The sequence below is a fragment of the Corvus kubaryi genome, unplaced genomic scaffold (genome assembly GCF_017639235.1).
Source record: "Corvus kubaryi isolate FWS band 111438036 unplaced genomic scaffold, C.kubaryi_AGA036_p1.0 37334, whole genome shotgun sequence".
In the NCBI taxonomy this organism is placed as follows: domain Eukaryota; kingdom Metazoa; phylum Chordata; class Aves; order Passeriformes; family Corvidae; genus Corvus; species Corvus kubaryi.
Genome location: NW_024581108.1, coordinates 10,825,471 through 10,852,030, shown reverse-complemented (window position 1 = coordinate 10,852,030; position 26,560 = coordinate 10,825,471). Strand labels below are relative to the sequence as shown.

The window sequence follows — 26,560 nt, the reverse complement described above, 5'->3', positions numbered from 1 at the left end:
GAAGAGATTTGACCCCCCTCTGTATAGTGCTTTACACAAATAAATCTGAGATAGCTAGCCATGCAAAGTCATTACAACCTTACAGAACAAAGAGAAGGAAACAGCTAATACAAATGCAGCTTGTAGTGTCGCTGCTAAGACTGTCAGTGCTTTCTGCAATAGAACCGGTTTGTCTGGCTGATTTAAAAGTTAATATGAATTCTATAAGAAGCTGCCTCGAGCTGCTTACTGAGTAGTAATGGGGAGGGTGGTTGGGGGGATGGTAGAAGGAGTCCCTTGGAAAGCATCTCTGAGAAGCTATTGGTAATTTTTTTTTTCTTCTTAAAAACATGATATATTAAGAAACATATTGTTCCATATTTGGGAGTTTGGTGAGCAGCTATTATGCCTGAAGGCAAAAAATTACTTCTTCCTTGCAATTAGTCCATATTGCAGAAAATTTTCCTTTGCTGTTAGTTACTAACAAAGCATGTAGTACAACAATTTTAACTAAGTAGTAGAGGGTAGGTTACACCCACAAATACAGACCAACTCTTGAGATGACCTAGGTAAGTGATGTGGTTACACCTTCACAGCAGAGACATGCAAAGGCGGATAATAACAGCTGCCTGGGCAGCCTGAAACATGGTATCTCTAATTAGTCCTCAACTTGCAACTTGAGTGTTGTTTTAATGCAAAGGAAGGCTGCTTGTGTACATCTTCAAAAGCTGTGAAAACAGACTTAAGGAGCCCCACAGTCTTCACAGGGATCATCAGAGGGCCAGGATCTTTAAGTGGTAGAGGCTTGCATCATATATCTGAAGTTGGTAAATATTCATTTATACGGTGAATCTACTTTACAAGGAGACTTGACACTGTGACTTTCAAGTTCATGTTTGTTCTCATTTTGAATAGATTATTAGGTGAGGATTAGTTGAAAGTGAAGACATAAGTGATAGGAAAGCATTTTGTTAATCTTTGTTTTACTAATAACAGATTTAAGGTAAAGCTATTCAAGTGCAGTTCCACAGGGGAACCAAGCCTAAACATTGCGGAGAGGATCAATGACAAAACAGCTGAGGAGTAATGCAGTTTTTTGGTGTTTTCTTTTGTGGTGGTTTTTTGTTGGGTTTGGTTTTGTTTTGTTTTTTGGGGTTTTTTTTTAACATCTGGTATTTTCTGTCCTACCTTTAAGTAGTGAGGATGCAGTAAGAGAGTTGAAGTGGCTTGAAGTGAAGAGTGAATTAGCAGCAGAGGAAATTAAAACCCTTACATGAAATCTGTATGTAGCCTCGGCAAAGATTGCAATTTAGGAGGAAATTACCCAGCAAACCTGGAAGCAAAATGTATTAAATCTCCAAAAGCAGTTATCGGAAGCTTTTACAGAAGATATATGAAATGGCAGATAAGACATTTCCCCATGACACTTCATTAGTAAAAATTTGTAAGTTACTAGTGCACTGCCGTGTTTTCTGGTAATTGAGGATTTCAGGAACTTGGTTCCTCATCCTAGTTTTAATACAAGGAGGATTTTTACAATTGGGGAAAAGATTTTACTGTTCATATTGAGTAAATACTGTCTTCCAGGAGACCAGTGTCATTTGTCCATAGAGAAGGTGTTCTCTCAGTTGTTCGGGTAGAAGAAATAAAAATTTTTAAAAATTATTACGGTGGAAATAATTGGTCCTCTTTTATCAAAAGATTGGAAGAAAAATCATTGGAAATGTTAGGGAAGATAGTTAGCTCTAAGGACAGGTGTGTTGGAAATAGTCCAGTGGCCACTTCTTTTTCAGTTTGCTAACAGTTCATGTTGCAAGAGCTGAAATTGAAGCTATATAATAGACTGGTTATGAAAAGTTAAGGAGTTGGACTTTATAATTTCATTGATAAAACTAACTTGCATTTCATTAAATTAATCCAACAAGATGGAGACCTAAACACAGTAATATTGTCAAATGAAAAAGATTTATCCTTCCCACAAATCAGTCAGTTGTTCAATAATCTGTCTGCCTATATATCCAGTTGTCCCAGAATTCTGTTACGACTCCAGAGCAGAAAGCATTCAGCTTTACAATAAGAAAAAGGCTTATTTTATCTGTTCCTAATTTTGACATAAACACTGTCTGCAGTATTCACACTGAAATTGATGAGGTGCTACTCAAGAGCTGTATTCAGACAGTGCTCATTAGAATCTACTACTGTTATCCAAGTTTGTTTTTAAAACACTTAGATTTAAAATCAAGGATATAAGAAAGCTTAATGGAAAACTGCATTTTTAATTGACTCAAGACATTCTAGAAGAAATAAGTCTTCTTTGAAATAAAAATAGACTTAGCTGCAAACCTGCCTGTTTGCCCAGTCCCGGAAGTGATTCATGTGAATTAGGACGTGTGTAGGAGTCACAGGGCATTCGGGCGGCTTTTCATGTTAAGGCGCATTTGCAGTGCTGTTGCAGAGTAGCTCTGGACAGGAGGGTCAGTTTTAATTCTCAGTGTTCCAATTCTGTTTAATCTGTAACTTCATAGAATAGAGTATAAGGTGGGTTTTGGGGAGTGGTTTGGGTGTTTTCTTCCTGTTTTTTTTCCTGCACACTTATATCTCACCTTTAATTCACAGATTGCCCTAGCACTCCTGATACTCCAAATAGCGATCCTCGGTTTTCTACGAACAACAGATTGATGGCCTTAAAGAAGCAGTTGGATATAGAACTGAAGGTAAAACAGGGAGCAGAAAATATGATACAGATGTACTCAAATGGCTCTTCAAAGGTAAGGCTTTGGAATGCCTATAGATCATTAAATGACTGTGGATTTTCATATTGCTGTAATGTGACTGTACAATGTATAAACAGTATGCAATTTCAGTATTTTTAGTTTGGGCTATATTTTTGTTAAATAGTTACATCAAATCTACTACAAATTACTATACAATTTTTTGTTGTGGTTTGATACCCACTGAAGTGATTGTTTTATCAGTTTGTGCAGATGCAGCTCAACCTAAATAATAAATCCGGCTTACTAAATTTAGTACATCTAGTAATCTTTGACCATGTGGGATTCACTTAGCAGCAAAGCTTGGTAGGACACTGACTGGTGTCTGATGTTTTTCCTAGCTCCACTCAAAAAGGTAGATCCATTAGTTTAACATTTTAATGTGCATGATAATTTCAAAAAAGGCAGGATTGCCAAGTGTGTTCTGAACTGGTCATCTAGTTCTAGTTAGCAGTAAAAAGATCTGTGCCAAATGCTTCAATAAGATGTGTGTAGTATTCTGATAGAGTTATCATAACCTGCATTGGTATACATACACATAAGAAACACATGGAAATTTTTCTTTATGAAAGTGTAATCTAGCAGTAGCTACTGATAGAATAAAGTGAAATTAAAAATAAAGCCACACTTATTCTTATATCTGAATTTTAAGTACTTGCACTCACTCTCTCGATAGCGCCAGAATTTTTCCAAGGAGGTAGAGGGAAAGTGTTTGCTAACCTCTAAATGAGTTCAACTTATTACATATTCTTTCCTGTGTAATAAAATACATACTCTAAGAATCCCTTAATTCAAGTGAAACATCCAAACCTTTTAAATGAAAGAAAACAAAACAAAATCAAAAAAGTCAACAAAACCAAATCCAGAAACTAACAAACCCCTCCCCACAACACATTTTGTTGAGTATAAGGCGGTTGTAGTTCTCAAATTAGAAAAAAGGGAGGGGAAGATCCTCTACTTCCCTGCCCCTTCACCTTTCATTCATTACTCATTAGCTGTTCTTTCCATTTACTTTTACTAAATCATTAAGGAGATTAATTTCCAAACTAAGAGTAAACACAAGAGTAGCTCTAACAAATAGCATGGAGTAGCTTGGTTAGATGTTTTTGTGTCCAGACAGTAGTAAAATCGAAATGTTTTAAGATCTTAGCTGAGCCAACACTTACCTGGGTCAGTGAACTTACTAAAAGGAAGTGTTTGGCTTGAAGAGTAGGCATCTGGGAATTACATTGCTCCCCTTTATAACTGATTTTAACCAGAAAGTGTTGGAAAGGAACTTCATGGTTTTGACTGAATTTGGGCTAGGTGTTGGTGAAGAGGCAGATAATTTTGTATCTGCCTACTGTATGACTTCCTTATACCTTGAAAAGATAGCAGGGAGCATTGCTTTCTCCCAGAAAATGAGTTTAGACTCAATGGACCAGAGATGCCATCAAGTTCCTTCTGTCCCAGGTAGCCTTATCTGAAAGTGACCTGTAAATGTACTAGCTGGGGGCAAATAGAAGAAATATCTGGAGTGCACATTATGACTAAGGCCCTGGGAATGCTGTCCATCCACCACAGTCCCTCAGCTCCTGAAAACCCTTGGAGTCTACATCCTCTGGGGCCATCTACTTAACATCAGGTACACTTAAATCTAATAATCAGCTGACCCAAATGGATCAAAAGACGTACATAAATTAGGTTTCTAATAAACCCTTGGTAAGTCACCTTATAACAGGCTGAAAAACTTAACTAAACACTCAGGCTGTAATATTAGACATTGTTAGGAGACTTTGATCAGACTAGGTAGAGAAGATAAATTCTGGTTTGCTTTAGATTGAGGCATGTAATTAAAATTTATGATTGAATCTTGTATTTGCAATTGGTAAATGCTTAAATGAGCCTACCAGATTGGGAGTATATAGTAACTGGGCTGGAGAGAGCAAACTGGAAAGCACAAAAGCATTGCCAGCCACTTCAACAAACAGGATGGAAATGGTGGGTATTCATTCTCTCTTTTTTTTTTTTGTGCTCAGTAGTGAGTTAGTTTGGCAAGTTTGAACTGTAGGCTTGAGCATGCTGATTATGTTTTTAAAAAGCAGAGTTTAAAAGAATCCAAGTGTCTGGATGGGATGGGCAGAAGGGGCAGAAAATCCCCAGTTTTAATCCAGTCCCAGTTATCCAGTAGTTCTTTAAAAAGTAGTCATAGGACCATCTTTAAACATATTAGACTCATTTGTGACCTTTCTACAAGTGTACTATATGATCTAATTTCAAATCCGTTGTATTATTTTCGGACCTAAATTTAATGGAGGGAGGTTGTAATCTGTTTTCTAAAAATGAAAAAGCAGTCTGTTAATAAGCCCATCATCTCATGGGAGGCTTTTCCCTTTGTACTTTACTTGCTGCAGTAACATTCAGGTCAACCTATTTGGACTTAAACATTTCAGAGATAACGATCATCTTTGCTTGGTCGTGTGTAGGTTCTCTGAGATCCCATGACAGCTTTGCAGATCAGTTTTACAGGCAGTGTCATTTCTTCTGTACTCAGAAGATGCATTGAAATACTTTGTATTCAGGCTCCAACACTAAAAGAGCTGCTGAGCATTACACATACATTTTGATTCTGAAGATGGGATCTTCTGTCTCTTTGAAACATAAGGATATCTCTGTAATGCTGGATTGCCTCCATTCTACACATTGAAGGGCTAATGTTGCTCCTGAGCAAGCAAATCTATTCCAGTAAGAGACTAGGAGCAATAATCAAGAGCAGCAAGATCCAAAATAAGATAAAAGGGAAGATACAGACAAAGAAACACTTACAGCATATTTATACATCAGAGTGATGCATGGATAAGGTTTAATACAGCATTCTAGAGTGACTTGTAATCTGTTACTTAAATCTTATACTCTGCTAAAGTCAGTGATTATTTCAAAATTTTACATCTGTATTTGAGAAACTATTGATTTAGGAAAGTCAGTGTGATCATTAATTGGATAGGTAACATGGAATCTTAAAATATGAAAACTAGTGGTTTTCATCTCTCTGAAATGTTGATTAATACTAAAACTTAAAATCAAGAGTTATGACACTATGGTATGCAGAGGGGGCACAATTTCTTTTCATGCAACCAGAGTCTTCTTATGTGTAGATCCTGGTGTATCTACCCTGCAGAATGTAGGGCAGCATTAAAATATCTGAGTGAGTAATACGTTCGGTGCAAGGTCATAGAGGAGCTCTGTGAAGGTAAATTTCTCAGCATACAGATTTTTTTTACAGTATGCTTCATGGTGCCAGTATTTCCAGCTCTGGGAGCTTTAGTGCAGTTCTTTGTCTTGGTTATGGCAAGAGAAGAATTTAATTTCATTAACTTCTTAAATAATTGATAGCTTCATTATAAAATTAAAAATACAAGTATAAACCATGTCCGTGGGAAAGTAACTTATTAGCGAGGTTATAGAGCGGCTACAAAATGAGTTAACCAAAATGCGCTTTGGGCTGTGACAAGGGTGGTACACATCTGCACTGACTGCTGTTAATTACTCTGACTGATCGGTACTGCATGGACAGGACAAATACACCGCCTTAAATTTTCTTATACCTTTTTTTGTGTTGTTGTTCTTACTTGCAAGTCAGATCACCTTTAAGCTGTCTGGTAATTCCCAGAACACAGAGAGTGAGCCACATGGCAGCCATAGAGGTTTATGAAAGCTCATCTTCAGGAATGTTCTCTTCTAAACGGCGTCTTGTGATACTGCTTTTGAAAACAAAACTTGGTTATCTTAGTTTATTTAGATTAAAAAGTACTTAGGTTGCTGAGGAAACAGCTTATGAAGTAACCCTTGTTTGTTACGTATTTATTAATGCAAAAAATCTTCAGCTTTCATATGTTCAGAAAAATGTACTGCAGACATAATGTGCTATGTAAGCAACTTCATATTTCTAATTTCACTATTGGAAATCAGCTCAGATTAAATAGTACAATTACTTTTATGTGGGCTTAGTCTAGCAAATTTGTCTATTACAAGAGTTCCTACCATACTCAAAGAAAATTGGAGACATTCTACATAGTTTCAGAGGTATTTTGCACTTAATAACTTCTCCTTTCTTTAGTAGCAGCTTACAAAACATTAATCTACACATGTAATGTTTCTAGATCATGCCTCCTTTACTCACCTCGAAACACATACAGTTTCCCTGGGAGAGGCTTACAGTCTTTAATCAACCAATGCCTCTGTCCTAACTTAATTTCCACTAAAATCCTAATGTGGTTAGTTTGCCTAATGCTATACCAAAGGAAATGCACGGATTTAGTTCTTGTTCCTAAGTATGTGTATTTTGAAACTTTCAATGTGTCTTGTTCCATGAAGAAGTTTATGATTTCAACTTGTCTGTTTGTTTTAATAGGATCGAAAACTTCTTGCAACAGCTCAGCAGATGCTTCAGGACAGCAAGACAAAAATAGAAGTTATAAGGATGCAGATTCTTCAGGCAGTCCAGACCAATGAATTGGCTTTTGATAATGGTGATGGTGTAGAAAGGAAATACGAGTCATTAATGTCAGAATACCGTATAGATATATACCCATATGCACACAGACTTACCATAAATTTCTATTAGGAGTGTTTGATAAAGCTTGCATGAACCAAAAGTAATCAGAGACTAGGCAAAACTTTGTGTGCATTGGGGTGCCAGATGCATCTGATTGGAAGGAAAATACCTTTGTCGTAATGAAGAGAAATACAATCTCTCTTTAGCATCGTTTTTATGCCTTATGCAGTCCATTTTTACTTTGTGGTCTACCTTTTCCCTTCATGAATGCTTTCTTTTGTCTTAATAATTAGTGATTTTCTTTAAAGCATATAGTCTTTATATTATGATGCCAAAAAAAAATCTGATGCCAGTACAAAGCCTGCTTGTCATACTTAAATAGATTGACCTTATTATTCCTAGTGGGAGCACAGACGGAGGAGAATTTTTCCTGGTTTTGGAGGTATTTAGGCTAGATTGAGTGCTAAACAACTATATTTAAAACATCAAAAAAAGTGTTTTTAAAATTACCTGGCTTGAAATATTCATGCTGCATTTCTGAAGTATTTTTAAACTTGGATTTCGTTGAAAATCTTCAAATAACAAAAAAACTACCCCTGAGCTCTAATAGCATGAGTGTACTAGAAACTTATGGGCATATGGGTATATCTCTATTGAACTTTATTTGTGTGCATTTCTGAATATTGATGTTGTATGACAGTGCTTGTAGTCAGGGCCTGGATATATCCTAGATAATGAAAAATGTGTATGTGTGTGTTCCGTTTTGTGGTGTAAGAGGTGTTTGGTTTCTCTGTTTTTACACACCACTTCTTAACACCGCATTTTAGCACATGGGTTATGTATATCATTTGTTAAAAAGAAAAAGAAATTCAAGCTAGAAAGAGCTTTCAAATGCCTTTTTGTGTTTTTACTACTCTTAGGGCTTTAAACAGAAATGAATATATCCAGGAAATATTCTGTTTAGGATATCTAAGCGCTGTAACATGTGGACATTGGAATGGTTAACCCAGACCATTTGGCAAAGGCAGTGTATGGAATCTCTTACATTTCTCTGCTGGCAGAAGCCAGATTCCATGGGATTTCAAGTGAAGCAGGGGGATTATCAGAAACTGATCAGGGATCTACTTGGCTACAGAGTAGTTTAAAAGATAAATGCTCACAGTGTAGTTGACAAGTGTTGAAGTCTCAAAACCTCCTTGCCAGTTGAATATTTGGGATATTTGGGTTTATTCCCTTTAACTTCCCTGAAGACATATTCTTTTTCTCACATCCTCTAGCAATTATAGCTCTTCAGGGAGTAGGAGCTGTTTATTGAATTGAGGCTCTGATCAGTTATTTCTTCATTCAAATGCAGATGCTTAAAATGTCACTTTTACGACATATTTCAAGCTTCTCTTTGGACTACCAAATATGCATCTCTCCTGGTTTTTTCCTTTTTCTTCTCTGTTTATATGGAGAAGGGGTTGATATTAAAGAAATTAAACCTGGTTGTTATCTTCAATGAAGGTTGTTTGTTTATATCTCTTCGCAGCAAAACCTGTGATAAGCCCTCTTGAACTCCGAATGGAAGAATTACGGCATCATTTTAGGATAGAGTATGCTGTAGCAGAAGGTGCAAAAAATGTGATGAAATTACTTGGATCTGGGAAAGTTACCGACAGAAAGGCACTTTCAGAAGTAATTTATGTCATTACAATTTCTGATACTTTGTTTTAAAGGTTCTTTAAGGAAAAAAAACTGAACTATTTCAAATTTCTTTTTATTTTAAAAAGGCACAAGCAAGATTTAATGAATCAAGCCAGAAGCTGGACCTCTTGAAGTATTCACTGGAACAGAGATTGAATGAACTTCCTAAAAACCATCCCAAAAGCAGTATTATTATAGAAGAGCTTTCATTAGTCTCTTCACCCACATTAAGTCCTCGTCAAAGTGTAATATCTACTCAAAACCAGTATAGTACACTGTCCAAACCAGCAGCTTTAACAGGTATGACTTAAAGAGCTTTTTTCTTTTTCTTTTTTTGATCTTAATTAATAGTTTAAAACAAGCCTTTAGTGACAACTATATTTCTTACTGGACATATTTAATTGTTGTTCTTTTCCTAGAAAAAGGCATTTAGAGTTTCCAAGTGTCTATGCACTGAAAAAAATGCAGATAAGTTTCTTTGATTTATTTGTTGACCTTTTTATAATCCTACTGAAAATGTGAAGTTCTGGCCTTTAATAGGTCCCTATGGAATTATATTGCTAGCGTTTACCAAATGCCTTTCATCTTTAGATTATCAAGTACTTATCATCAAGGTGGATAAGTATCATTATCCCCATTCTACAGATAGAAAAATAAAGTTGCAGCAGGGTTCAGTGAGTTGCCCTGATCATACAACAAGTAGGTGACAGAGCTGGAGATAGGCACCCAGCTTTTCTCCCAGTTCCTGTTTTACCCACTGGATCTCACTGGATTTCTGGAAGGTGAGATTTATACTACCAAATCATGCATTACCTTTGTAATCCAGAGAAGGAGCTCCTAACAAACATGCATGAAACCGTTGAAGACTCTTGTTTGTTGGTGTCAGTCGTTTTCCTTGTTAATAAGATGGGGGTGATTTTTTTTTTTTTTTTTGAGAGACTTAGCCTCTTGTGAGGGACCAGTACATTTATATATAAATGTGACTTAGGAACTTCTCATAGTTTGGGTTGACCTGGAATTGTCCTTCATTTGAAAGTAAAGTTTCAAGAGATGAACGATAGTTTAACAAAGGTCTTGAATATTTGCCTCACAGTGTTCTTAAAGAAAAACATGCTTTTGACTGCTTGGGGGTATGTTGCTGTTTGAAATTTATTTAGTAAATGGTCACATGAGAATTCCTAGAACAGATAGGTTTGATTTTGTGCTTTGTTTCCTAACACATTTTGCGTGTAACTATTAAGCCTACTATTAACATAGTAAGTTTATTACAAAAAAACCCACCTGTAATTCAAATGTTACTCAGGTTATACATGTATAACTGAAACCAGAATTTAGTTTTGAAGTACAGTAGGGTTATATTTTAAAACAAAAAGAGGAAGTCTTCTGCTAACCTACAATAATAAGAAGAATAAGAATAAGAATAAGAAAAAAATGGAGCAAGTCTATTTCTCTTGCATTGTGGTTTATCAGTACCTCAGCCAAGAGTCCTTGTAAGGTCGTGTGGTAAGAGGAACTTTTCTCATCAAATGAAATCTCAAATGATCAGTGACTGTAGGCAGGAAGTATCATGCCTTGAGTATAAAACAGTTTGCTATTTTTTTCTTTTCCTGTAATACATAATCAAGGATCAGATACATTATAGTCACAATTTCTCTTTACAGGTGATTTACTGATACATATGAAAAGTTTTTAACAGAAATTGACAAAACAAAGCTACATGCTTGTGAAGTTCTTAGTAGTTTCACTTTCATATTGCCCATACAAAGAGCTTTTATATTGAGCTGGATTTAAATGAACAGTGTCTCTGTGTTTTGCCTCTAATGCTTTGTGAAAAATAGAGCAGTGCTACTGTCATACTTCTTAACGTGCATCAACATAACTTTCTGATTTGCATCCATTCCTTATACAAGAGTATAGCTTTTCTGCTTATTAATATCTTTTTTTTTTCTAAACAGAGTTTGGGAATGAAGTATTCTTTTACCTTTTAACCTGTTTCGGAAGCCAATAGCATCTCTTTGTCTTCATAGCCTAATGCTTAGCTGTCACTTACGGCTGTTAGCTTCCTACAGGTTGGGATTTCTTCTTAGACTGGTTTCTTGGTGTCTGTTCTGTGGGCTATGATGTTGCCAGATCATTTCTAGGTTAAGTCTGACTTAAGTTTCTGTTACAGAAGAGTACTTTTAAGTTTCATGGTTAAATACATTTGCTATCAAAAGAAGACTGCATTTCAGAGCTGCATTTCTAGCTGACACTGATTATGAACTGGCTGATTTCACCACTTCTAGCAGCTGATTTTGCCAGTCGGTGGTGTCACAGTTTTAGACATTATCTTGTACAGGATGAAGCCAGCCTACCATTCTTGTACCATCTGTGGTATTCAGATGTTTTTGTGCTGCTGGAGGAAACTCTTTTCAATTTGAACAGCAGCCTCTATACCTCATTTGGTTAAAGATGTAGAAGATTTGGAAGAATAGCTTGTTGAAGAATAGCTTCTTGTCTCAGCTTTTGTAAATCCAAATTCACTCAACTTGGAACAATACAATGATTTTAAATTACATACTAACTCAAATTTGACTTCAGCATGCAGCAGGCAAATGTGATTTCTTAGTGTGCAATTTCTTACGCAAATCTGTAGTCTCAATACTTTGTTAATTTTATCCAATATTAATTAGCTATATAAAACTCATTAAAAATTCTTATTGCTCCATCTGCAAGATTCATTGTTTTAATAAGAAACTTGAAATTTGTCAGTCTTAAAAAGTGACATTGCTAACAACTTGAACCCAAGTCAGTTAGGTCCCAAGTGAAGAAAACAAAGAAACTTCTGAGACACAGAACAAAAATTTATTTTATGTTACCTTGGTGAACTGTTGCTCTTTTCTAGAAGGTTGAGTCCCACATAGTTGACTTTTAATGCTTTTATTTTCAATATATATGTGTGTCTTGGATTTGTCTTTTGATTTCATCTGATATTTCTGTTATACCCTGTGGGAGTCAGAATGTGAGCTATTGCCATCAATCAGTCGTTAGTCATTCACTTGGTTTACTTAAGAGCAGAAGTCTTTGATAAATCATTGTCCATCTTCTTCTAGGTACCCTGGAAGTGAGGCTCATGGGCTGCCAAGATATTTTGGAAAATGTCCCTGGTCGATCAAAAGCCACATCAATTACATTACCTGGTTGGAGTCCAAATGAAGCCCGATCATCTTTCATAAGCAGACCCAGTAAAAGTAAAAGTGGAAGTAGTAGAAACCTTCTGAAAACTGATGACTTGTCCAGTTCAGTATACCCTTACTTCTCTTATTTTTATGCATATCTTCTATTTAAATTTTCATGGGCATGATGTGTTCTGTAATTTAAAATACTAAATTGATTCAAGCTTTAAACGTAAATGTTTCTTCACCTGTTAAGCTGTTAACAAAAGCAAAAGCACAACAACACTATTATGCCCATAAGAACCAATTAAATATGAGATTATATTTCTAAGAGAAACTTACAGGAGAATTTTTTGTTTGTGTAAAATCCTCTTAAAGATTTAAGCTGAGTTTGTGTACTTTACTTACAGATGACGTCTGTGCTGTACTGAAGCTGGATAACACTGTGGTTGGTCAAACTAGCTGGAAACCGATTTCCAATCAGTCATGGGATCAGAAATTTACACTGGAACTAGACAGGGTAAAAATGTGGCCTGATTTCATTGACAGCTGTAGTTGATTCTTTGTATTAATTTTGTGTTGCTTTTTTTCTCCCCCGTTGCTGTCATTTTGTTCAAATTCCGTAAGTGCAGTATTCCCATCTTTACTAGAGTGAGCTCCCTGGGGTCAGGCTGTTGTGCTGGGCCAGCATTCTAGAAATCTTTTCCAACTTACAAACTGATGTAACATTTTTGCCAAGATCTAACCCTTAGTGGGTTTTTAGATTGTGATAGATGTGGTTTACATTCTTATTTGGATCATCAGCTTTTATTTATTTATCAGTAAATTGCGATATCAAGTACAGTTTGGGTGTTTTGGTAAAACCATGTCAGAGAATTTTTACAGTGTTTTTATAGAAGTGTTCTCATCTGCAGCTGGTCAATTCTTCAGGAATAATAAATTCATTAATAGTTCTTTCTTATAACTTTAAATGTTACTTGGAGGGCACAAGTATTGAATTGATACTCTGGAAGTAGAATTTATGTTATATTTATTTAATCAAGCATTTTTTTTAGATACCTGATAGTCCTAGTATTTTAAGGTACAAAGATTATTTTTTTCTGTCAGTGTTAAATATAGACTGAAAGTTACACTATATTTTAGGAGCTTAAATGTTACACTATATTTTAGGAGCTTAAATGTTATCTCCAGTACATGCTTACTCCAGTACATGCTTCTCACATGAGAAAAAATAAAAGCCGCTTTCCTGTTTTTGCTTTTTTCCCGCTGAGCCCCAATCCAGATTCCTTCCGTCTAGGAAGAAAGCAACTTCAGACTTGCAGGTAGAGAAATTCAGGTTACAGGTAGGAGTAATGCAGAAAAAAACCAAGCAGCTGTGGAGCCCTGAAGCCTCAATTATTCTCAGATTAAGACTTAAACTACTTGGTGTAGTAGCTGCTCCTGCCAGCCTCCTATGAGTCATGGTCTCTGTTTAAGAGCTCGGCTTTGTGGTGCCAGAAAAGGACTTTGCTTCTGCTGTTCCTGGCCACATATCCTGAGACTGGCTCAGCAGGACAAAGCATGGTGCTGGTAACACCAAGGTGGGGGTTCAATCCCCATATGAATCATTCACTTAAGAGTTGGACTTGATGATCCATGTGGGTCTCTTCCAACTCAGAATATTCTGTGAATCCTTATGTACTTGAAATGCACAATCCAAACCCCGTTATTGTTTCATCTGGTGCTTCTTCCTGACTTCTACTTCTTTTAAAATGTATCATAACTGTGGTAGACAGTAAACTGATGTATCAAGATGCAATTAAACTAGTAACATACAATGCTGCTGCTACATTGTATTGCAGGATTCTTCACTTCTGGGACAGGTTTTTTTAACACACATATAAGACACCCTAAGAATACATGAATCACATTAGCAAGATACAGCAGTAGGTCCTGTTAGTTTAAAGTTTTTGGTCCCTCTTCATGACCATGTTACAAAAAGTGTATGCGTTTCTAGAGATACTCTATATGGTTTTTCATCATTGTGTACATGCAGGTACTGAAATGTCTGCAGGCATGAAGTTAAGTTGATACTTGCAAGTAATGTGGAAACTACTAAAATTGGGGTTTCTGAACACAAGTTAGACTTTGTTGTCAGAGCTTGAGCTAATACATCTCAATCAAGCAGTGTTGTTAGACTGACCCAAAAAGTCTGGTGACTGTGGCTTTCTGCTTCTACTCTCAGGGGAAATTTTACACCTATGCTTGTATTTGTACACTGGAGATCACATCTGAACTGAAGTGAAATGCTGTGATCACCCTAATGAGAGCTTGTTCAGTCTGACTGGTTAGCTCTGACAGCCAGTTAAAGTAACTGCTCTGCATCTTGATCCTTGAGTTGCTTGATCTTAACAGTTGTACTGTGGTAACTCTTGCAGAACAATTACTAATAAGTGATTTCCTGTGTCTGTGTTTCCTGTCATAGTCACGTGAATTAGAAATCTCAGTTTATTGGCGTGACTGGAGATCTCTGTGTGCAGTAAAGTTTCTGAGGTTAGAAGATTTCCTGGATAACCAGCGGCATGGCATGTGTCTCTATCTTGAACCCCAGGGCACTCTGTTTGCAGAGGTAAGACTGTTTCTTTGAAGCACTTGAACATCCCTGCAAGTATTACATTGCAGAATAGTTTAGCAAGTTTTCCTTAAACTTTTAAGAATGCATTTTGTTGTGAAACTTGAATTATAACACACGTTATTTGAACTGCAGGTTACGTTTTTTAATCCAGTTATTGAAAGAAGACCAAAACTCCAGAGGCAGAAGAAAATTTTTTCGAAACAGCAAGGTGATTGTTCAATATAAAATTTAAAGCTTAAAAATTGTATAGATCTGTGATACTTTTTATACAGAGGTCTAATGTTTGCCTGCAGATAATGCTGTTGATAATGAAGGATTTGGCATTGCACTTAGAAATCTTTTGTATTTGAATTCCTTATTATGCATTAGCATTTAATTGTGAATAATTAGAAATTGCTAAGGAGTATGACAAATTCAGTTTGTTCTTCATGAACTATAAACTAATTAATATGGGCTTTTTTTAATTACTGGTTTCGGTAATGAGTAAGGAAATTACTTGCACTCTGTTTTCTTTTTTCACAATATCTATAGGCAAAACATTTCTCAGAGCTCCTCAGATGAATATTAATATTGCCACTTGGGGAAGGCTGGTAAGAAGAGCTATTCCGACAGTGAATCACTCTGGCACCTTCAGCCCCCAAGCACCAGTGCCTGCCACAGGGCCAGTGGTGGATGCCCAGCTCGCTGAACTGACCCTGCCAGCTGGGTAGGTCACCCCTGCAGCTTTGCAGTGCCCCTGAGCGCAGGAGGGAGCAGTGAGATGCTTCTGCCCTAATGTACACAATGTGTGCAGAGTCTGGTTGTCCTGCAAGGCTGCAGACTGTCCATGTTTTAGTTGTGGAAAACTATTTTATAGCTTGATCCACACACACAAGGTTTGGTTTAGGAGAAATCTACAGATAGTAAAATAGTCTTTGCTATACACTGAGGAGTTATTTATTTTCTTGTCAGTGACTCTCCTGTAGCCAAATTGGACTTTGAACTTGAGCCTGAGCCTCCACCTGCTCCACCCCGTGCATCTTCCCTTGGGGAAATATGTGAATCTTCCTCTGAGATAAAGGCTCCTGATGTGCCTTCTCAGGCAAGTAACTTTTAAGAATCTCGGGTTATACAGTTTAACAAGGTTTTAATATTGGCATCTTTATGATGGATTTCTTCCTTTATATATCAGCACATGCTCCCTTAACTTCCACACACAGATTTGTCTCAATAGAATGCTCTGATTGCTCTTGGTAGCAAACTTTCTCTGTGGTTGGTGTGTTTAACACTCCCTGTCATTGGTTTCACCACAGAAAAAGAAACAGAGCTCCAAAACTATTAGAGTATTCAGGATAAAATGGTTTTATTAAGAAAGAACAGAAAGAACTGGAGCAATAGGTTTCATCAGTCTGTTAAAATCTTACTTACCTGTATCATCTGAAAGTTTGCCATTTTAGTCCAGGTATTGGGTGTATGAAGAATTTCACATGCTTATAGCAAAATTTCTGCATTCATCTGCCTTCACAATCAGTTCTAAATTTTCAGGTTTCTTGTTCTTCACAGGATGAAGTAACAACTTTTGATTTTGAAAATGGCAGAAATAGTATTGTTCCAAAACTCCAGCCTGAAATAATCTGTGAGTCTGATGTTCCCCATGCAGACATGAAATACACCAACACCAGAGAGCCTGAAGATAGAAGGTGAAAAAGCAGTGCTTTTGCTGTTTTGATCTGAATAATATTTCTTACAGCTAACAAACTAGAAACTTTGTGACTTTTTTTATTTACATAGATCACAACAAAGATTTCAGTTCAGTCTGAAGGATTTCAGATGCTGCGCTGTATTGGGCAGAGGACATTTTGGAAAGGTAAATGTCAAAAGGCTGTATCAAGTGTCAAGGCTTTATCAAAAACTGGATACAGCTCTTAAATTTATCCCTTCTGTTTTAGGTGCTGTTGGCAGAATACAAAAACACAAACGAGATGTTTGCTATTAAAGCCTTAAAGAAAGGAGATATTGTGGCTCGTGATGAAGTAGACAGGTCAGTTTGTACAATATAACACGTGGATTCCATAAATCAATTGTGTGCTCTACCAGGCAGTTGATGAATTGAATGGAAGAGCAAAGTCAGTTGGCATCTCCCTGCATAGTTGGCTGCTGTAGTCTTGTTCTGGGGCAAGGAGGGAGCAGAGTAACCTCTGGTTTGTTTTAGTGCCCTTCTTATGCCTGAACTACAGCTCTGACTTAAAGCTGATCCTCTTTTTGATTTTCGGGTTCTCTTGCAATTATTTATTTCTAATTACTTCAATCACATTAGGGGATAACAGTGACTGTTTTCTTTACTGGCAGAACCTATGTTGCTGTTTCTCAGCCTGTAACATACTGTCATGCTCTGTCCATCATATTTTCCCTTTGTATACTCTACTGTTGGGTGTTTTTCAATCTTTTTGACCCAAAAATCAGATTTTTTTTTTAAATTTGCTTGGAAGGGAAGGGACCATTACAAAACTGTTTGGTTTTAGTCCAAGAAGGTGTTTTTACAACTGTTTAAGAGTGACTGTATTCATTTGCAGGAAGAAGGATAGCTATATGAACAATAACCTACAACTTAAACAATTGGTTTAAGGAAAAATAACCAGGAATTACTAGAGATAGATGTCTATAATACTGTCACTGGTTTTCTACTTTATGTCTTGTAAACAATTAAAATAAAAATTCATTGAAATGAATGTCACGTTATATCAATGCACAGTTAATGCAATCTGAGTATTTGGAAGGAAAATTGTCAGGGCACAATTTTCATGGACTGCTAGGTTTCCTCTTTTCATTTGAGAAAGCTAAATATAAATGCATGAAATCCTTGTATTAAAATCTCTCTCGAAACAAAATAAAAATTTCTTATCTGATCTTGAGGAATAGAGCAAAAAACATAAAATACAAAATACCAGTAATTTCTGAGAATTGAAAAACTGTGGTTCAGCACTCAGTTTTAAATTGTTCCTGATTTTGTTTGCAGCTTGATGTGTGAAAAGCGAATATTTGAAACTGTGAATAGTGTAAGACATCCCTTCTTGGTGAACCTTTTTGCTTGTTTCCAAACCAAAGATCACGTATGCTTTGTAATGGAATATGCTGCTGGTGGAGACCTGATGATGCACATTCATACTGATGTCTTCTCTGAACCCAGAGCAGTGTGAGTATCTTCCCTTCCCGTGGCATTAAGTGAAGGGCACTTTGCTCAGTGGATAAGAACTAAGGGCTTTATCACCACATGCCACCACATTATGTCACTTCAGTAAATGCTGCTTAAGTTTTTAAAAGGGTTGGCGATTCTAACTGATTTTGGTAGAAAAAGACATGCAGGTTTAACATGTCTGAATCTACACTGAATTCAAAATCTATATACAAATACTTAATTTTTATGATACTTTTTTTAACATTACATAGAAAAGCTGAATGAAGAGCTAAAATAGCAGACAAGGCTAAAAAGGAAAGAATAAGCCTATTTAGAAAACCTTCAATACTATGACAGTGAACACTACAGAAAATTTATCCTCCAGCCCAAGCAAACATACTACAGTTTGAAGGCTACAAGTTTGAGCATTTTTGCCATCTGACTTTAAAACTCTGGCCTTGCATAAAACTAATCCGTGCCAAAAAAAGCAATTGTTAATCTTCAAAGGATGGCTCATTAAAAAAAAAAATCAATAATAATGGACTTCACAGTCTGAAAATCACAATGAAATTCCATTGAAATTTTAACTTTTTCAACAGATTTTATGCTGCATGTGTGGTTCTTGGACTTCAGTATTTACATGAGCACAAGATAGTGTACAGGTAAGTAGTCATTTCCAGCAGATGAATTTCAGCTGTTCTGAACAGGACTGAAGAAACATCAAGTGATGCAATTTTGTTCTTAAATGTTCATTTAGAGATTTGAAGTTGGATAACTTATTGCTGGACACAGAAGGCTTTGTGAAAATTGCTGACTTTGGTCTTTGCAAAGAAGGTAATGGCCGTTAAATTTTCTTTCTAGGGGAATTCCATAGTCTGTCCTACTCTTGACTGTTCCTTGAGAGTTTTGGACTGCCAGATGTGTAGAGGGTCTATCTACCGTGTCATTTGAAGGAAAAAAAATATATCTCTGATTGTACAAATGTGGAGATAGGAGGAAGTTCCTTAGTAGGGAAGTATGAGGAGCACCTGAGCATTGCCCTGTTCTTTTTATTTATTTTTTGTCGGTTGTGAGCATCACCTATTCTGACTCTTACTTGATCACATCTCTGCTTGTTAACAAGGCACACTGCACATTTTACAAGTGAGTAGAAAAAGCCTTAGGTGGTTTCCTCATTCTAAACATGTTGACACTGTACAACAAAATCAAGTGCTATTATAATCCAGGCCAAGCTCTTACTTTTTGACAAATTCATTATCTATTTTTTTAGCTCAGAAATAGTTGCAACTTTAAGTATATGGAAATGATGTGCAAAGTACACTATAGCTAAAATTGAGATATTATCCCAAAAGGGAGGCCTAGAAAGTTACTTCCAAGCATCTCACTACTGGCACCTACCAAATAGAGGTAGCTATTACAGTGTTTTTCTCAAAACCCCATTGTGTGGGCAAAGTTCCTTTTTCATTTTGCGTAGCTTGTCTTCCATATCTTTTCCTTTTAGGTAGCCTAAGGGGGAATTGGATAAATTCAGTAGGTCTTCAAACGTGAGTGCCAGGGCAAGTCCTGTGACTATAGCTACAAATAAGTTCTGTAAATGGCAAAACAAAATGAGAAGGAAAGCTCTTTCCTTCACTGACTGCTACAATAAATGGTTTTCTCAAGTTTTCTGCAGCAGCTCCCCTTGTCATGTCACATCAGGCCTGGTGGTGCTGATGTCCAAAACTCTGCCCCGCTGGCTAATCCACAGGGCTTATTTTGCTCCAGGTTCTTTCACTACACTCCATGTTTTACTTTACTATATGTAGTTTGCACTACAGAAGCATCTAGAGGAGCATGTTTGACTAAACTAGTGTGTACTGCATTTTCTTTTGCTAACTGATAGAAATGGAGAGTAAGATTGTTTCTTTCCACAGGTAAGTGGGTGACAGAGGTGTAACTGGAAGCTTAATCTGGCTCACTGCATATAGTGAGGGAAAGAAAAATTTGAACAGAAGCACGTATGAAACAAAGGCATAGGGAGGAAGAAGGAGGGAATGTTTTACCTCATTGGCCTGAGCCTTCAGGACACAGGCCCTGGATCTACAGTATCAGTTGGAGTTGCTCTGGAGAGAGGTTCTGCTTGGAGGAATAGGTTGTGGAATGGCAGAAAATACTGCTTGCTTTTCATTATCTGTAACTTTCAGGAATGGGATTTGGAGACAGAACAAGCACATTCTGTGGCACACCGGAATTTCTGGCTCCAGAGGTGCTGACAGAAACGTCCTATACAAGAGCTGTAGACTGGTGGGGTCTTGGTGTTCTTATCTATGAGATGCTAGTGGGTGAGGTAAGTTCTAGTAAGGTACAGTGGAGTCATAAAACTAAGCAATGTTTGAAAGGTTACAAAACTCAAGGTACCAGCCTGTCAACATTTCATATGCCCTGTATCTGCCACAGTATCAGTATTCATTATGCAGCATGCATAGGCATACCCAGATTTACAGTGAGCGTCTTAATGTGTGTCATCAAGGAAGAGAAGTGTGAAATACTGAGCAGCTACTCACCTGATATTGGCTGCTGTAACACTGGAGAAGTTGGCAAGTCATGTCTGAAGCTTGAATTACCAGCAATTGTAAAATCCAATGAGTTGTAACTGGTCAAAGACTTAACCTCTAAATCTTCGCTTTATTTTTAATTACATCATTATGTCTTAAATCAAATTCCAGTATGGCACATTAATAGCTGTGTCTCTAAGTAAGAGTACAGTACAGCTATACATACAGTTTGGGGGAGCTAAGTTTCCAGGATACATCTGTTACCAAGTCTGGATGTCCACAGCAATACCAGTGTTCTGCTTTCAAATACTTTTGAGGAAAAAATAAGCTTCTTAACTCCTGTAGTTTGAATGGAGGTGAACTTTAACACATAAAACTGGATAGCAGTGAAAGATTATGCCAAAGACACTAAAACAGGAAGCCCCAGTTCCATGTAAATGAGCTGGTATAAATAAATCACTATTGAGAAGTTTTATTTGCCATTGCATATAGTGCTCTACCTTCTGGTCTGTTTTGTAACAGTATCTCCCAGGTGGCACAGTGATAGCTCACATGCTAAAAATTCATAATTTTGTTCTTTTTCAAAAAAAGATGATCATTCAGCTTACTTCCTTTCAGGTAAAAAAGGACAGAAAGTTTGTACAGTGTCACATACATCTGTCTGGCCACTTCAAAACAGTTTAAAAACCCTTGAGCTGCAACATGCTAAAGATTTTACAAAAACACATTAGTCTTGACCACACTATTTGTGAATGATAGCTACCCCAAAGAAGAGCTGAGAGATACTTTCCATGTTCCCTGTACACCCTGAGTTCAAAGAAGATCCCAGTTTAAGGTGTTTCTACATCTAAAAGCACATTTTTAAAGCACAGTCCTTCAGTAGGAATTATGGGATAATACCAGCTTGCCTTTTCTCTCTTCGTTATGGAAAGCCATGTATCTGTTTCTGGGAAGGAGGACTTCATTTCCAAACATTCAGCTGAGTTTATGTTGTTTTCAATTGTGATTTTAAGCCTGTTTATAGTATTTTTAAGATTATTTTCATTATAGTCTCCCTTCCCTGGAGATGATGAAGAAGAGGTGTTTGACAGCATTGTAAATGATGAAGTGAGATATCCACGATTTCTGTCTACAGAAGCCATCTCAATAATGAGACGGGTAAGAACATTTTAATAATTAATATTACAGTATCACCCTCTTGCCCTGCTTCCAACAATTACTTTTGTGAGGAACAAAATACTTCAGGAACCTGCACTTTGTGTATTTTTTTTTGACTTGCTTCATTTATTCTGTGCCATGCTGCCTGTCACCTTAAATGGAAATTGTCTATGCCATTCCACTTTATTAGGAACAAGTTTTTCTTTTTAATATGTAAAACACTTGAGGCTCTATTTTCTCTCTGAACTAAGTTTCCTAGTTTTACCTAACTTGAGTCGTTCAGCTCTCTTTTCCTAGCTGAACACTGCTGCATTGACCTATTTGGTAGATTAACATTGTCACATGAATATTTTAATTCAAAGACTTCTAAATCTTTTTGGTTTCATTCCAACTGCGGCAGGGAACACTCTACACATGGCATCTGCAGTCCCATTCTTGGCAAGGAACAGCTGATTTTGGTTATGGTTGTTATTTGTGCTATTCCTTAGTGAGATGTGCCTGCTTATCAAAGGCAGGCAGTTGAACCTGTCTAAGTTAGCACCTTACCACAGCTGATAGAAAGGCAATACTGGAGAGGTAGTTCCAAAGCCTTTGGAATCAGCCTCTCCACGTAAATGTCTGATGCTGAGTATCAGTTTAGCACCCATTTCAGCAATGTGCTGTAGCACAGTAACTGTGACATAACTATCTGAGTAATAGCATAAATATTCAGTAACTTAAAACAATTGCTTAGCCCCAGGGAGTGTTTGCCTAAAGAAGGCGAGTACAGTTTTAAGGCAGTACCTGGGGAAGGTATTTTTGCTGTGAAAAGTCATGTCAGTATCCACAGGGGACAGGGTGCTGCTTCACTGCACCCACAATATGTGTACCAGGAACTTTGTACTGGCACTTTACTAGTTGGAGCTCTGTGCATGCTCTTTCCATCACAGAATTTCATACACAATATAGTAGACATTATTTTTTGATGGCTGCATCATGAATATCAACTCACCCTGTTACTGGGCCCTGCCTGGCACAGGGGACTGCTCAGAGCAGTACAATTCACAAGTGGGAGCATCAAGCTCCTGGAGTTAGTTAAGAAACCCTTTCCTTTGGCTGAGTGTATGAAGCAGCTTGAACCCTCTCATGGTAAATCAGCTGCTGTGAAGGAGCTGAGCACTGAGACAGCAGAGTAATCTCTTCTCTGAGCCGAGCAAGAACCACTGGCTTATGTAAATCTGTACCCTCACAGCAAAGAGGAACTTCACACTCTGAGCTTCGTACTGAGCCCTTGTCCCAGATCACCTCCAGTACCAAGACATCCCCACTGCAACATGGCAGCACAGCTCTGCAGGGAGAGAGATGAGTCTGCTCTGGCACTGGTGCTGGCTCAGCTGCTGCTGGAACTGTGCTGGCAGGCTGAAAGAGCACTGCTAAAAGCTAAAGCTTTGTCTGTCCCTTTCTTCAAGGGGCAAGGATTGGCCATAGGTCAGGCAGTATGAATTTCACTGTCCACCTCATCTTGGTGTTGCCTCTTACATAGTAACACTCATCCTTCCTCCTTCCTATCCCTCTCCCTGATTTTCTCCACTGAAACCTTGCATGTTTTGTCAGCTGCTACGAAGAAATCCAGAGCGGCGTCTTGGAGCTGGAGAGAAAGATGCTGAGGATGTGAAAAAGCATCACTTTTTTAGGGTAAGTACAAACTAGTATTATTTCTAAGGACACAAAGAGAGTAGAGATGGGAAACTAAACATCAGTTCATTTATTTTACAGCAAATAGATTGGCACGCTTTACTAGCCAAGAAAGTCAAGCCTCCTTTCGTACCCACCATTAGAGGACGAGAAGATGTTAGTAATTTTGATGATGAATTTACCTCTGAAGCACCTATCCTCACTCCACCTCGGGAACCAAGGATACTTTCAGAAGAAGAGCAGGAAATGTTCAGAGATTTTGATTACATTGCTGATTGGTGTTAATTTACACACACTGTGAAGCCCCAGCTGACTGGCTTACGAGAATGCCTCTCTCGGAAGAGTACCGACCCTTCAATTGCTTTCTGTGCCACCTGTAGCTTCTGGGTTTTTTTAAATCACATGAAGATCCTTTTAAGTACTGTTTTAACACTCTTGTGAAGAGTGGCCTCTTTGTATATTGTTTTTTATCTGAGCACTGGAAAGCAGGTCTGTGGCGTTCCTAAGCTGAGGTGGTGAACCCAGGCTGTGCTGAACTTCCCGCACATGGGCACACATGGATCTGTACAGTTTCTCTCACTCTTCCACAGCAGATAATACCGCTTTTTAAAGTATCTGCCTTAAGAGGGAAAAGCAGACTTTGAGCTAGGTAATCTCCACTCAGCCACATTGAAATAAGTTGGGATATTGGTGACACTCACACAGAATACGGTTCTAGTCGGAGAAGGCAAATGATTTCAGCTAAATATTGCGCAGTCTTGAAAACTACACATTTCTACACCTTCATCTTGTGTTCTTAAAATAATGGTATTGAGAACAGATATGCCTTGTTTTGTAAATTTTCTATGGTATTTATTAGGAAAAATGTTAAAGACCTTGCCTTTGAGATAACAACTGTGTAAGTGCTTCCGTTACAAAGAAAAATCCAGAAAAATCCGGAAAGTTTACCAAAGTCACTTGCCAAACAGTTTTGCCTTCAAGCTCCTTGAGTACAGCTTAAGGCCCTGGTTGGGATGAGGAATGTAAGGAGGACGTTGCTCAGTGTAGCCCCAGAGCGGAGCAGCTGCAAAGGCCCAGGCCCGGCCCCTTCCGTACTCACCTCGAGCCTTTCTAGTGCCCTGAGGGGGCAGAGAAGTTCCCAGTCCCTATCTAACCCCCTCCAACCTCCTCTGTCTGCTGTACAAGATCATATCACTTAGAAAACTTCAAGGATTTTCAATGTATACATGCTGTGAACATGTATATTTGGAAGTTGTAATGTATTCTTACCTCCAGGCAAGTAATTTAACTGTACCACTTCACCAATGTTGCATAGTGGCCAAGTGAACAAAAAAACGTATCCATGTAGGCCACTGACCTCCAGCCCCTGGATTGGCAGTTACTGAGGATAAAAAGCAATATGTTGTAACAGAATGTATGAATATTTTTGATAAAAACAGTGTATATTTTATAAACCCCTTAACACTAAAAGCTGTACCTCAAAAGCTGAGAAGTAATTTAGACCAAACACTGTGTGTATTTGCAAACCAAGACCTATTTTTGGCATTTGCTGTTCTGTGGGCAGACATTAACTCTTGGAAAATAAATTTCCCACGTGGTCCTTACCTCGAGCACTATTCAGCACTGGAACCTCACAGGTTCATCCTGGCCAGAGTTTGCTGTTCATGGGCTAAGGCAGTGAGCATCGCACTCAAATGAATTAAAAACTGGTAATTTTATTAATTCAAAGAAACACAAACCACTGGAGTATGCAATACTAAGGTGGTGGTTTAAAATCACGATGCTGGACAGACCTGCAGGGTCAGGCAGGGGAGCAGCTTAAGGGAGAAAAAAATAAAATAATGGTTACTAGGTGTAAATCAGGCCAGTCCCCCACAGGAGTGGGGCAGGCACCTTCCCCAGTGCTACAAATCACGTTGGGCAGAGTGAGTCAACTCCTCAGCATTCCTTGTTTCCAGGTTCTATATTGACAAGAAACATTATGCTCCTGTATCTAGCTGAAACCAATAGTTTTGAGGTACAGTCAGCTCACCCTTTTTGGTTCCCAAATATATATATACAAGCATCTCACAGGGTGCTTAATACTTACAAAAGTATCCTCAAACATACCTTTTTGTAACTACATCTTGTACAGAAATCTTTTTTTAATCTAAGCAAATCACTAAAAAAAAAAAAAAAATAATTAGAAAAAATTAGAGGGTATGTTCACCCAGTTAAGCTGAAAAAAGCACTAATTTTATCTCTGTAGTTTTTTAAATATTTTTAGGCAGATTAAGATTTAAACCCTAGATTGTAAATATATTTTGCTATACTTTATCTGTATGTGGCTGCTCAAGCACTTTGTAAGGAAATTAGGATATTTTAGAATGGTACACTATGCATTAAAATGAAATGTGCCTTTAACAAATGTCATTCTAAGTGTTTTGCAGTCATTAATATCACAAATTAAAGTTCTAAATAGAATAATTTGTAAATTGTGTCGCAAACATGATTTTGCTGTTTCTTGAAGTGGCTGGTCATGTTTTCTCCACAGGTAACTTCAGAAAAGAACTTACCATCAGGAGGGGACCCAGTCTTTTGGTGGGAGCTCAGTGTGCTTCCATTTTTTTTTTTTTTTTTAAGAACATTACAAACTGGCTCCTGGCATCCCTTCTTTCTGAAGGAAAGCAGTCTCTGGCTTGGAGCAGTGCTGACAGGAGCAGACCTTGTTAGCTGGAGTCTGGCCTGCTTGACTCAGCATTCTCCCTCACAGGCTTCCTCTGAGGGCAGGGGGGACACAACTCTCACCCCCGCTCCTGGGTACTGCTTCATTACAGTCTCTTTCCTACCCACCATTCCATAGCAAGCTGTGTAACCAAACCACAATCTATACCTACCTACCCCACGCTGAGCTCATTCTTTAGACAGAGGATGAAGCTTTCTTTTCTGAGTGCATTTAGAACAGAATTCTTTACTCTTAAGAGCCACATGGAATTTCACATGACGCCATTTTGCCCAGAGACAGACACTTCATACCTGCCTAAACAAAATTGTTCCAGAGTTTTCAAGGCTCCTGAGTTTCAAGGATCTAGTCTGAAACTGCCGTTGAATTAACAGAGGAGGTGCTTGAAGATGCTCTGCCCTTGCACTTGTGTGTGGGGAATGCAACCCTTCAGCCTCCTGCCTTCTCCCGGGCTGGCTTCGAGCCACCTCCCTCACACCCATCCCCGGGTGAGCAGAGCCCCCCCAGCCTGAGGGCAGCCACTGCCGGCACTGCAGGCCCTGCTCCCGGGCAAACGCTGCCACCCTGGGCCCTGCCCCC

The 26,560-nt window shown here is 37.9% G+C and overlaps 1 protein-coding gene across 1 annotated transcript in view; it reads left to right on the top strand.

Annotated features, from left to right (window-relative positions):
• PKN2 (protein kinase N2) overlaps nt 1-25,733 on the top strand; it is a 55,484-nt gene extending 29,751 nt beyond the window's left edge. The window contains 20 exon segments of the mRNA XM_042030261.1: nt 2,596-2,747; nt 7,141-7,258; nt 8,816-8,961; nt 9,057-9,270; nt 12,063-12,248; nt 12,536-12,645; nt 14,590-14,733; nt 14,872-14,947; nt 15,271-15,445; nt 15,691-15,820; nt 16,282-16,418; nt 16,510-16,585; nt 16,668-16,759; nt 17,735-17,911; nt 18,493-18,555; nt 18,651-18,727; nt 20,077-20,219; nt 21,478-21,585; nt 23,179-23,259; nt 23,341-25,733. Of these exon segments, the coding sequence (XP_041886195.1) occupies nt 2,596-2,747; nt 7,141-7,258; nt 8,816-8,961; nt 9,057-9,270; nt 12,063-12,248; nt 12,536-12,645; nt 14,590-14,733; nt 14,872-14,947; nt 15,271-15,445; nt 15,691-15,820; nt 16,282-16,418; nt 16,510-16,585; nt 16,668-16,759; nt 17,735-17,911; nt 18,493-18,555; nt 18,651-18,727; nt 20,077-20,219; nt 21,478-21,585; nt 23,179-23,259; nt 23,341-23,544 (2,609 nt within the window). The 3' untranslated portion in view covers nt 23,545-25,733.
• Nucleotides 25,734-26,560: the final 827 nt, after the last annotated feature.